Source organism: Chelonoidis abingdonii, chromosome 11 (assembly GCF_003597395.2).
Source record: "Chelonoidis abingdonii isolate Lonesome George chromosome 11, CheloAbing_2.0, whole genome shotgun sequence".
Lineage (NCBI taxonomy): Eukaryota > Metazoa > Chordata > Testudines > Testudinidae > Chelonoidis > Chelonoidis abingdonii.
This window is the reverse complement of record NC_133779.1, coordinates 43,812,083-43,825,686: the sequence shown is the minus strand read 5'-3', so window position 1 is coordinate 43,825,686 and position 13,604 is coordinate 43,812,083. Positions and strand designations below refer to the sequence as shown.

Sequence of the window (13,604 nt, the reverse complement as noted above, 5' to 3'; positions counted from 1 at the left end):
GGATGAGACACACTTGTGGGCATTTCATATCACGACACACTTCTCAAAAGCAGAGATGTTAATCTCAGCACCTGGTTAAAATCTAACTAAAATTCTCCTAGCAGGTTGACTTTTTTGAAATTCTACACTTCCTGCCTTACACTCTTGTCTAGCGTCAATATGCACTCTTACCAGCTACCACTTTCCATCCCAGAAACAGTTACATTTAGTGGTCAATGAAGTGACTCCTCTATATGTACTCTGTAAGGCTCATAAAATGCTATGGGATCCTTTAGGATGAAAATCCTTATATAAATGGAAACAAGCTTTGTAAATTCTTTATATATAAAATTACAATTGCCAGTCTCCAAAATCTATAGCAGTGTCTGAGATTCAAGTGGGAGATTATAGCCCTAACAGTCAATTATTTTAGGGCCAAAATGTCTAATATTTAAAATTACTTAAGTGTGACATAACTCTGGATTCTAAATAGTGTAACTACTTATTACTCAACTGCTGATATTAAAATAGAAACAAGTACTATTCTTAAAGAAGCTATAAAGTGTGAGAGCACCTCTTATGGCCCATGAAACTGTAGTTCCCTAGTAAACACTTTTACTAGAGGAATGCTGACATTGATAGTGATGACATACAAAATTGATTTGAGAGGATAAGGGAATAAAAATTTGAAGATGTTATTAAACAAAACCTAGGGCATCTATGAGTGTGGGGAACTGACTCCCACATGGAAAAGAACAATTTTAGAGAAATAATGTCAAGCTCCAAAAGAACTTCTATCACCAAGATCTTTGAGTAATACATAGACCATATTTACTTGAGAGGTTCATTGGCTGTACGAGATGTAGCGGATATTTTAATTAGCATAACATGCTTTTTTTAAGTGCTGTATGAACATACTCATCCTAAGGGACTCTCTCATCCCTAATTGTTTTGTCTCCTTTACAGATGTGCCTCCGATTGTGGCAGGACTTATTGGTGCCACGGTCCTTGTGGTGTCTGTCTCAGTAACAGTGTTTGTGTGGACATGCTGCCACCAGCAAGCAGAAAAAAAGCACAAACCTCCCCCTTACAAATTCATTCACATGCTGAAAGGCATTAGTATCTATCCAGAGACCTTGAGTAACAAGAAGAAGATTATCCGGATCCGCAGAGACAAGAACGGCACTGTCAAGGAGACTGGAAGAGGAAACCTTTTGGTAGATGCTGCAGAAATTGGTTTAGTGGGCTCTGAGAATGCACCAAATGGGATGAATGCAGCCCCGTGTATTGACCAGCTCCCAATAAAAGTGGATTACGGAGATGAACTAAGTCCAGATCAAAGCATCACTCCAGGAGGGAGCAAAATCTCCTCCCCATCTTCCCCAGAAGAGGATGTCCGGCTGGGAACACTGACTTTCTCAGTGGACTACAATTTCCCCAAAAAAGCATTAGTGGTGACCATTCAAGAGGCCCATGGGCTGCCAGTGATGGATGAGCAGACTCAGAGCTCTGACCCCTACATCAAGATGACAATTCTTCCAGACAAAAGGCATCGAGTGAAGACTCGTGTGTTGCGCAAGACCCTGGACCCTGTCTTTGATGAGACCTTTACCTTCTATGGGATTCCCTACAGCCAGCTCCAGGATTTGGTGCTTCACTTCCTGGTGTTGAGCTTTGATCGCTTCTCTCGAGATGATGTGATTGGAGAAGTCATGGTGCCCCTTGCTGGAGTGGATCCAAGCACTGGAAAGGTCCAGCTCACCCGGGAGATCATCAAAAGGAACATACAAGTAAGTAACCTCTCTCTCTGAGTTTGGAGAGACACTTCACATGCTATGCTTGACCTATTTAAGCTGATCCCCAGTCAGGCTGAGTTTTCTTGGCACAGGCAACTCAAAACATCTAGGAACCAGGAATACAGCAAACCCTTATTCATGCGAGTAGTTCTTACCTGTACTAGTCCCATTGAAGTCACTGGGAGAAATTGTAACAGAAAGGCTTGCAGGATTAGATCCCAGGTTATTTATGTTCTGGGCCCTTGTCCAAAAGTCGCTATGTAAATGGTTCCAGAGTCAAATACCCCCAGAAGTACTTGTCTCCTCTTATATTTAGTACCTGATAATCATTTCATTTAAACCCCACTGTTTCAAACAGCTGCTAGGTGTCACTGCTGCAAAAGTGAATCACAGCATGTCACTAGAACCAAAACAGTAAAGTGTGGACCACATCAGCCAGGAGGGAATTTTTAACAGTCTATAAATGCTGGTTGACTCTTGTAATTTGCTGCTGTGTATATATGTCTCTTTTCTAATTACGGGTTAATGCTTTATTTTCCGTTTTTGTTTAGTACCTGTCATGCAAATTAGAAATAAAGCATACTTGGATAAGGAAATTTTAATAGATATTGATTTGTTTTCTTGTACATTTCTAAATTGAAAGTAGTTTAGTATTGATTTCTTGTTATACATTTTATCTTTAACTCACTAGGGCCTGAATGCACAAAAGGAGTTTAGGCATTGTGATGCTTAATGTCACCATGCCTAACTTTTCAGCACCTAGAAAATCACTGTAATTTACATACTGGGACAAGTACTCCAAATTTACTAAAGGTCAAGATCTTACAATGATAGTAGAGAAAAGTACTATAGTGCTCCAGAAGTGAATGTGTAACATGGGACTGTGTGTTTAAAATTTAATTATTCCATGGCTATTAAACATTCCTACCTGATTTTTATATTCTGGATATCCTTCACATTAATATTTTTTATTACAATAGCCTCTGAAGCCTTCAGCTAAGATCAGGGCCCCATTGTGTTAGGCCCTGTGAGAAAACATAGTAAGAAACAGTCCCCGCCTCAAGGAATTAATCTAAATAGACAAGATAAAGGGATTAACATCATCCTCACTGCATAGATGAGGGAGAGAGGCACATAAAGATAGGTTACAGTGGCCACAGTCATAACAAAAGCCAGTGGCTGAGCTGGGAATTAAACTCAAGGTCTAACATAGAATTAGTAAGCAAAAATTATATTGCAGAATGTATATTTATAATTTTCTTCCCAGAAGTGTTTACATTGTTTTGTATGGCAAACACAATTAAAATTGTACAAATAAAAAAAAATGTTGATCTATGGCAAATGCCATTATTATAATCTGACACCATTATTAGGCAGCTTTCTACCTGGTATTTGGGAAATGGGAATTACATCTGGTAATATAAAATCTCATTCTGTTGGAGTTCAGAAATTCCTCCAACTGCTTTTGAGGTACACATTAGCTCTGAGCTGAACTATGGTAAAAGCAAGCTATCAGAATTATAGAATGTTGTAGGCTTGCTAGAGTATACAGGATCAGAACGTGGAGTAAATGGAAATTTTAAATGAAGTAGATATCATTAGTTCTGCATATAATTGTTCATGTTTCTGTTTGTTAATTGTTAATGCTGATTTTGGTGAACAAATGTGGTTAAAAGAGTGGCATAATCCCTAAGAGAGACTGACTTTTCATATGAATCAAATAGTTGACACATTAGTCAGGGCTTTGGTAGTAGATTTCACATTTTGCAGTTACAGTGCATTGTATCATAACTGTATGCCCTAATGTACAAAACAAACATGTTTTGGGTGGTTATAATCCCTGCTTTGAGTACTGCCTCTGGAATAAAACTAGGCAGTGGTGTTGTCTCTGTTTGTGTTGGTCCCAGAATATTACAGAGGCAAGGTGGATCTTTTATTGGACCAACTTCCACTGGTGAGAGAGACAAGCTTTTGAGCATACACAGTTCTTCATCAGCTCTGGGAAATACTATAACGCACTAATCCCCCCCGCCTGCCACCAGCTGCCTTCTTCTCCTTCCCTCCATGACTTGAGAGGTGTTAACAGGCCATTTCACCTTGAATGGTCCCTTGAAATGTGTTAACTATTTATGCAAAACCATCTGTTCTACCTTGTATTTAACTGAGAGACACTGAGTATGTTTCCCAGACCTGAAGAAGAGCTCTGTGTTAGAGTATGTCTACACCAGGGATCAGCAACCTATGACATGCGTGCCAAAAGTGGCATGCGAGCTGATATTTGATGGCAGGCTGGGCGGACTGAGCCATTCGGCACATGGGGTGGCTGAGCCATTTGGCCCGCTGCCACACCGGGGTTCCCGCTGCTGGCCCCTTGCCAGCTGGGGTCCTGCTGCTGGTCCCACTCAGCACCTGCTGCTGACCTGGGGGAAGGAACGCCAGACTGGCAGCAGGCTGTGACCCCAGCTGGCAGGAGCTGGCGGTGGAAACCCCAGAGTGGCGACGGACTGAGCCACTCAGCCCACTAGCACTCTGGAGTTCCCGCTCTTGGCCCCTTACCAGCTTGGGTCCTGCCACCAGTCCCACTCAGCGCCCGCTGCTGGCCTGGGTGAAGGAACCCCAGGCTGGCAATGGGCTGAGATCCTGGCTGGCAGGATCCAGCAGCTGAAACCCCAGAGCGGAGTCAGACGGAGACACTCAGCCCACCCCCAAAACCCCTGAACTCCCTGAGCTGGGTGGGCTGACCTGCTCAGCCCGCTGCTGCTCTGGGGTTCTGGCTGCTGGCCCCTTGCCAGCCAGGGTCCCCACCGCAGCCCCACTCACCTTGCTTCCAGTTGGAGTTCTATCAGACAGCGTCCAGGCTTCCAGCCCTGCTCAGCCCTACAAGCTGTCAGCTCCACTCACCTCAGCTGCCGATCTGGGGTTCCAGCCACTGACCTCCTGCCAGCCAGTTATCAACTGATCACTCAGAAGCCTGTGTGCAGCTTGAAGTATCCAAATACATGCCACCAGACACTGGAAAACTCAGCAAGGAAAAGCAAGGGCAAGATCACACTAAACTAATAAGATGTGCATTTTAATTTAATTTTAAATAAAGCTTTGAAATATTTTGAAAACCTTGTTTACTTTACATATAACCAAGCTACTGTTATATGATTATAGACTTATAGAGAGACCTTCTAAAAAATGTTAAAATGTATTAACGGCATGCGAAGCCTTAAAGTAGAGTGTATACATGAAGACTGGGCACACCACTGCTGAAAGGTTGCTGACCCCTGGTCTACACTTACCATTTAAAGCGCAAAAAGTCCCTTTTTTGCGCTAAAACTGCCAGAGCATCTACACTTGTTAATGACTTTTTGCGGTCAAACTCAAAAGTTTGACCACAAAAAGAAAACCACCTTCACGAGAGGCATACAGCTCTTACCGTTGTTCTTTTTGTATTGTTGTGAAAGTGAAGACATGTTCTAGCAGCGTAAACACCCTTTGGCCTCCGAAGGATATCCCACAGTTCCAAAAGTGACCACTCTGGCCAGCATCTCCACTACTCTGACACTTGGATGTCTGCCCCCCTCCCCCAAGCCACGGGACATTTGAAGCTCTCTTTCCCTTTGTCTGTAGATTTGGCGGGGAAAGCAGCCAAACAGCAGGAGGTTAAAAAAAAAAATGCCATGAAGAAACCAGGAAGTAATGAGGCTCCTGAGACAAGAAGCAGGGCAGCCCAGGGCACCGAGCAGGGACCCAGAATGCCTTCTGTTCACCTCGTCCTTCCCACAAGAGCTGCACTATGGGATAGCTGCCTTACAGCGCTGCTCTGGCGATGGAAGTGCTGGTAGTGTAAACACTTTCAGACACCTGAGGAATTGAGTACATAAACCAGCACTTTACTTCCACCAGTTCCCTATCACCAGTGAAACTTACAGTGCAAAAACTCTGCAAAGTGTAAACATACCCTAAGCTCAAAAGCTTGTCTCTCACTAACAGAAGCTGGTCCACCTTGTGTGTCTGGTATAAAATTAACACACATAACAGTAGTTTCATCTCTTGGGATTGCTATATCTGTGAAATTCCTGCAGGCAGTGTTCCTGCTCCTCTCTTTCTATGGTACCTCCTGGTAGGAAAGGCTGACACTGATGTAACTGTAAATACTGAGTTCACATCCCCCAATTCTAGCTGAACATTGGTACTTTCAAAAGCTTTCCCAACAGGAGCCTTATATTCCCACATAATTACAAATATCGACCCTAATCTGGTCATTGTTTTCTTTTCACAAGCCAACCTCTGAGGCAGTGATTCTCATTTTTTCCATTGTGAGACACCCCCTGGAGATCTCCCTTCCATCTAGCTGAGGCCAGGTCAGGCCTTCCCATTTAGCAATATGGGAAGGGTAATGTGGTCGTGACCTCCTGGCACCTGTTCATTACCTCCTAGGTCTCTCTCAGTTGTATCTGCTTCTTTTCCACAGAAATGCATTAGCAGAGGAGAGCTGCAAGTTTCACTGTCTTACCAGCCTGTTGCACAGAGAATGACTGTTGTGGTGCTGAAGGCTAGACATTTGCCGAAAATGGATATCACTGGCCTCTCAGGTAGAAGCTATTTTCTCCAGCCTATTAATAGTTTACTTCCCTCCACCTGATGCATAGTTTGTTTTTCCCTGTAAACACAAAGGGAATGCTGTGAAATGGAGTGTTAATTTACACTATATTTACTGATCATTTGTTTTTTGGTTAACTCGTCAACTAGATCTGAAGTGTTTGTGCTTCCATTTAATGCCTTGAAGTCAGTGCAATGGTAAAAATTTACCACACAGGCACAATAGAGAACAACTTTTAACATGGCATGCTGTGTGTGTGTCACTACAAAGAAGGGCTGCTCTACCTTCATGCTAGTGTGTGTCACACTTCTACTTACAGTATGAACAAAAAACAAACTGCTTGCTGGGGATGAAAATACAAGACAAAGGGTTCGGGTGGAGGGGCTAGATGGAGGTGCAGAAAAGGCAGAAGCGTTTAATAAATATTTCTGTTTGGTATTTGGAAAGAAACAGGATGATGTTTTCATATTGCATGAGGATTAACTTTTTTTTTCTCCCAGTCCAAGGAGGACTGGAGAGAGCATCTACTAGGGATAAACATTTTTAAGTTGGCAGGCCTAAATAATTTGCACCCAGGGTCCTAGAAGAGTTGAGTGAGGATCCCTCTGGCCTGCTGGTGGTAATTTTTAATACATCTTGAAATACTGAAGAATCCAGAAGACAATGAGAGTGCTAAAATCGTGCCTGTACTAAAAGAGGGCAAGTGGGATGACCCTAGGTAATTAGAGGCCAATTAGTCTGATATCAATCCCAGGAAAAATTATGGAAAAACTAATAAAGGATTCAATAAATAAATAAAGAAAGTATAGGAATATAATTATTGCCAGTCAACACGGTTTTATGGAAAATAGGTCTTTCCAAACAAACATTCCATTCTTTGATTAGAATAAGTTTAGTAGAGAAAGGTTTAACTGTAGCTATAATACATTTAGACTTTTGTAAGTGACAGTCCTTGGGGTGCCTAGAGCTGTGAATTACTTTGTTTCCCCATGCCTGCAGCATGAGGGAATTATGCTTGTTCTTAACTGGGTGTCAGTCTCCTAACACTGCCGGCCTGTTAGCTAGGCAAGCACTCTTCTCAGGGCTGTGACACCCCTTACTTTGCCTTGCAGTTTAACACTATGTCCACCTAAGTCCCCAAGTCCCTTTGAAGCATTCCCCTGTGATATCTAGCCCGACACTAGCTACTCACAGAACTACCAGGTCCGCTATTCTCAAAGGAACAGACCATACCAGCTTGTAAAATTCCACTTAGGATCAGCGCTTTGCTTAACATCACAGCACTTAGCTAGCTATAGGTATAGTGAAAACAAGAATAAGTTTACTATCAAAGATTCAAGAGATAGTGGGTAAGAATAATGGAAACAAGTGGTTGCATATAAAAATAAGATCACAATACTTTCTAGAGACTAAGCTTAACTACCAGGTTAACCTCCTGTCTAAAGAAGTTTATCTCACCTAGAATCCTCCGCAGCATTTTAAACCGTTGGCTGAGATCTCATTTTTATGAATGTAAACATGCTGCTTACTTCCTAAATCAAGGATGAAGGGATGTCTTCTTTACTTCCTAGCTATACCCCCAACATTCATTGTCTTAGCTCATAGCCAAAATAACCACACGTCTTGTTTTTCCTGGGTGCTGCTTCCCTTTTGATTTCATCTCTTTATATGTTAACAGGCATCCATTGTGTTAGCTTACAATGCGTAATTTACATCCTGACAGAAATACATTTCTTACCTCCTGTTTGGAGGAGAACATGTTTTTCACCTTTGCTGGTGACTAATATCTTGAGATACAAACATTAAAAACATATTTTTCAGTATATATCCATGATGCTTTACATAGTATCTGTATACTCAAGTGTTTTTGTAGTAGTGTGGGCCCCAGGATATGAGCCACACAAGGTAGGTGAGGTAATCTTTTATTGGCCCAGCTTCTTCACTTTAAAAGATTACCGCACCCACATTGTCGCTATAGTGTCCATACATACCTTTCAGAACAATACCAGAATGACACTTGATTTCATTTGAGATCTCACATTACATTCTTTGGTGAACTAGAATGTAAACACCAACCTCATGAAATTTCTATAACCGCTTCAGAGTTGGCTTTAAGAGGTCCATGGGTCATAGAAAGCACTTGACTTACTACTGCATGACATTCTGATTTAAAAAATAGCACTATACACATCAAAGCATGTTAAAGGGCTTAGCAACTGGCCTACAACTCTCAAAAAGTAGTTAATGAGGAGACAGCAAAATGGGGTATTCCTAATGGAGTTCTGCAGCCATCTGTTCTAAGCTGAACACTAATGATTATTTTAAGTATTTAAATAAAAATTACTGTTGAAAAAAGTCTGTAGATACCAAAGACCTATGTTAATGACACAATAGTTAGAACAATCTGGACTGTTTGATAAGCTGGACTAAGTCAAACTCAATGTATTTTAAAACAGTCAAATGCAATGTCACATAGGGGAAAAAAATGCAGGCCATACATACAGAATGGGGCAATTGAATCCTGAAAGCCAGTGACTGAAAAATAGTTAAGGGCATAGTGGACAAACAACTGAACCTGAGCTCCCAGAGTGATGGTGTGGCAAAAAGGGCTAATGTGATCCTTTTATTTACAAACAGTGGAGTAATGAGTAGGATTAGGGAGGTGATTTTACCTCTGTATGCAGCATTGGAGAGACACCCCTGCGCACACGTGTGCGCGCACACACACAAATATTGCAACTAGTTCTGGTGTCCACATTTTTAAAATGTTGAGAAATTGGAGAGGGTGCAGAGAAGAGCTACAAGAATGATTTGAGGCATGGAAAAATTGTCTTACCATGAGAGACTTGGAAAGCTCAATCTGTTTAGCTTATCAAAAGAAGATCAAGCTGTTACTTGATTACAGTATATAGGTATCTTCACAGGGAGAAAACATGAGTTAGTAAAGAGTTCCTTCAACTAGCAGAGAAAGGCATAACAAGAACTACTATCTGAAAGTTAATGTCAGCTGAATTTTCATATTAGAAATAAAGGTACAAATGTATAATGAAAATAAATTAACCATTAGAAAAATCAACCAAGAGAAATGCAGATTTTCCATCTCCTGAGGTCTTCAAAATCAAGACTGGATGCCTTTCTGGAAGATATGCTTTAGTCAGACATGAATTATTGGGCTTAATACAGGGGTAACTAGGTGAAATTCTATAGCCTTATTATTGAAGAGATCAGGCTATATGATTTAATGGTCCTTCCTGGCTTTAAAAATCTATGAAACTAAAGATTCAAATCTTCCCTATCCTTCTAAATAAGGCACGAGAGAGCTTCTACTCCAGTTCTCCGTCTGCCATGGAGACTGCCAGTGACACAAGGACAATAAGCATTTTTCCTCTCAAAATAATAAAATAATTTTTGATTGTGGGGAGATTGGGAAGTAGGAAGTTAGAACAAAACCTTTTAGGCCTGGAAGGGCACAAACTTGCTTTTTTTTTTTTTTTAAATGTTTTTCCTCTTTTAACGTTTTTCATTTGGGGAATTCTTGATCACTTTCGTTCTTCACCTTTAAGGGAACCAGGGATTTAAACAAACACTCTTAGATATTTATGGGGGGATGAACTTCTATTTCTGTTCAGATTCTCTGATTTCCATGGTTATGGTTTGCCTTTTAATGGAAGTGGTTTAGGGTTGGAGGGCAGCCAATGTGTAGGGAGCTATGGGGTGCTGCAATGTCTAATCTTTAATTCATTCTTGACCTCTTAGACATACTATTCCAGAGTATTATTAGGCTGTGTTATTGGTTTGCTTTTTTTCCCTCTCTGGCAGACCCCTATGTTAAGGTGAACGTTTATTATGGAAGAAAACGCATAGCAAAAAAGAAGACCCATGTGAAGAAGTGCACTTTGAATCCCCTCTTCAATGAATCCTTCATTTATGATATCCCTGTGGATCTCCTTCCTGACATCAGCATTGAATTTCTAGTCATCGACTTCGACCGCACCACAAAAAATGAGGTGGTAGGTCGGCTGATTTTGGGAGCACACAGCATCACCGCTGGAGGCGTGGAACACTGGCGAGAGGTGTGCGAAAATCCCCAAAAGCAGATTGCCAAATGGCACAGCCTGAGCGAATACTAGCAGAGGCTGCAGCAGTGACTGCTGGCTCATAGAACAGACTTAAACTGTGTTTTAGTCATAGAACTAAACTTTTGTAAGATGCAGCTGATTGGTTCTCAAGTGATGTGATTTTGCAGGGCACTAAAATTCTAAAAAGCATTAAATTTTAAAATACCACAAATATATGTGTAATCACGCTATTGCATGCCTAATACAAACTAAAATTAGTGTAACTTACCAGTATCAAGTTGCAGATTTTAATATTATCTGTTACTATGGAAGTTGTGTTTGTGCCGAACTGTCTTTGCTGGTATTCACCACAACTGCCCTCTCTATTAGGCTTCTCCCAAAGTTTCTGAATTCTGCTGTTTAATCTCTAGTTTCTTATTAGTTCATCTGCCCATAGATTCTTGCTGTTCTGTCCTTTGATTTGGAAGCAATAACTGCATTTCCATATATAAAGGTTTAGAATTCAGCAACAGTTCAAAGAGGTACAAGTAAGAATGGCTCTCTCCTTTTAAGAAAAATGTGTTCTAACCTGGTATTTCCCTTTGTGATGTATTTGCTATAGAGCTATAAAAAGTCGTGCTTGAAGGTATAAGCATCTAAAATTGAAATGCTAGCAACCTGATCACTTTGCTTTTGCCATACGGGACTTGGTTCAGGATAAATATTTGGTGCATCCCAAATTCCCACAGAGCACAAACTGTATTTTATTCAACTCTATGTATGTATGTATAAAGGGTCCATACAGAACATTATAAACTAAATGTGTATGATTCATTTTAGGGCAACTGAGGCTAATTCTCTAAAAGGATTTTGAATTCTACCTGAGCATTATCGTTTTCTAGATTGGCAGTGAAATATCTGAAATTAGACAGGAAACTTTGTGCTAGAGAAAGGCTTTTAACGAATATAATCAAATAATTAATGATACAGCCTCCTCCACATTTGATTTGAGATTATATTAGATATACTATTTTACCATTCGTTTCTATAATAGCCAGTATTCAAAGCATTAGACTTAATTTATATTGAGAAAAATAAACTGTCTTCTCAAAACGTAAATTAAACTCTCGAAGTACAAAACATTCTGAACTATCCTTACATTTTTGGCTTCCAATAATTAGAATTTGCTTACTGTCATCTTTGGAATTTAAAAACATTACTAGATAACTGTGACTTGTAGCACTTTGTAGGACATTTGTCTGAATAGTCAACAACTTCTTTGTACAGAAGGACATGGACCCAAGTTCTGTAAAAGAAAACAAAGGGTGGAAGCAGTTGCACTAGATCTCACTGTAAAAACACTTGGCTAAACTTTTGTACAAGATGATAATATCTTGACAAAGTAATCTGATTTGGCTTCTAATAACAAGTCAATTTTTATTTTAAACATTATTGGCAAGTGGATCATAAACAATTATAACAAGAGACCTACTAAACAGCTCCTCTGCCAGGATCTGAATGTTATTTTTAAACGCTACACATTAAAAACAAAGAAGAATTGAGTGGGCAGAAAGGCACACAGAAGACTACAAGTTTTCAGTATTCATTTTGTTGTTTCCATGCAGCCACTGTTGTGCCCTGTGGAATGTAAATAATGTATCATAAGACATTTTTAAAAGTTCATGTATCTGTTTACAATACTTGAGACCACTGAATTTTAGAGCCCTGTTGGAAAAACATGATACTCACAATGTTCTTACTATTGAAAGCAGAATAACTGAGTATGTCTTAGCCTCCAGTTTCCTCTCCAGCCATAACAGAGCAACTGCTGTTGGGTTGACAAATAAGCTAAAAGTTTTACCACCCATTAATGTCTCAGCAGCTATTTCTGACAAGCTTTCTTAGTGGAAAGATTCAACTTTCCACTGACAGCTTTTGTTGCTTGTAGGAACTCTCTTCAAGAGAATGTTTCAGTTTAGCTGTAGCTGTTAATGGGTCTGGGACTAATAGTGACATTGAGACTGAAGTCCTCTCAATATTTCTAAGTCTTGCAGTGAAGTAAATACAGTGTGAGCTTCCCCATATGACTTACCAGGACATCTCAGTCTTGAAAATGATTCCTGCTTGAGGTTACAGTAGATTTTGATCTTTGTCTTAATTCCTTGGTAGCTCTTACTCTATTAGTGGTGCTCAGCCATGAACAGAAGAACAGATTTTCCTCTGGAAGCTGATGTAGATCTATTTAAATCCTGGTTTTTGCACTGAGCAATCTGATTGTTAAAGGTTAGGATCTGACACTATTCCTTCCATATTCTTCCCCACTATAAATATGATTACTTGTGTACATTCCATTCAAAAGTAACTAAAAAGTTCCGTTTTTGTCTTCAATGTGAAAAGTATACTTAAGCCTAGATCATCTCCTTATTCCGATTCCTTAGTTGAAAAAGGAAAGATTAACATCTTGTCAAGGAAAAGTGCTCAGGGTAACTAAACTTAGGCTTATTGGGCAGATGTGAATAGCTCCATTATGCCTCAGGAATAATGGGAAACTGAAGATGTGCAGATAATTTTTCTTTGGTGTAAAACTGACAGTTACTGACAGCTGCCTCACCATGGCATCTCCCAGATGTGTTTTTTCTTTACTTTGTGTCTTCTGTTATAAAATTAACTTGGACAGTTACAACTTTGTGGTAAAAAAGGTTAAAAAGCAAAAAAAACCTAACTTGAAATGTGTGAAACTGCATAATACTGTATGCTAATCTACAATATGTAATGCTATCTTGTATGTTGAATTTGTTAACGCACATTGAGTGTGCAAATAAAGACTGATTCACTTTAAATAGCTACTGACTGTGGACCATTTGTAGAAATCAGAAGAATACAAATGTATTTAAAAACATAACTATACCAACTACTTTTAAGAATTAATTTCTAAAATTTGTGGTCCTGCCATAACCTGTTATATTTCATAGAAAGCAGCAGCTCATGTACAACAAACACATCAAAGTAATAGCTGAGCAACATCAAATGCAGAAGCCAAATGAATGAAATCTACTTGTCCCTTCACTGCATATAACTATATCACCATCACCACCACCATGACGGCACATTGTTTGGACAAGATCAGCTTATGGATGAAGAAAAGCTGTTTGGAGTGGATCCCAAGCAAGACACAGATGA

General features: G+C 40.0%; 1 protein-coding gene across 1 annotated transcript in view; it reads left to right on the top strand.

Moving 5' to 3' along the window:
* Positions 1 to 13,266, top strand: part of SYT11 (synaptotagmin 11) — a 37,088-nt gene extending 23,822 nt beyond the window's left edge. The window contains exons 2-4 of the mRNA XM_032767179.2: positions 946 to 1,769; positions 6,238 to 6,358; positions 10,186 to 13,266. Coding sequence (XP_032623070.1) covers positions 946 to 1,769; positions 6,238 to 6,358; positions 10,186 to 10,496 — 1,256 coding nt within the window. The 3' untranslated portion in view covers positions 10,497 to 13,266. The remainder of the gene's footprint in view (positions 1 to 945; positions 1,770 to 6,237; positions 6,359 to 10,185) is intronic.
* Positions 13,267 to 13,604: the final 338 nt, after the last annotated feature.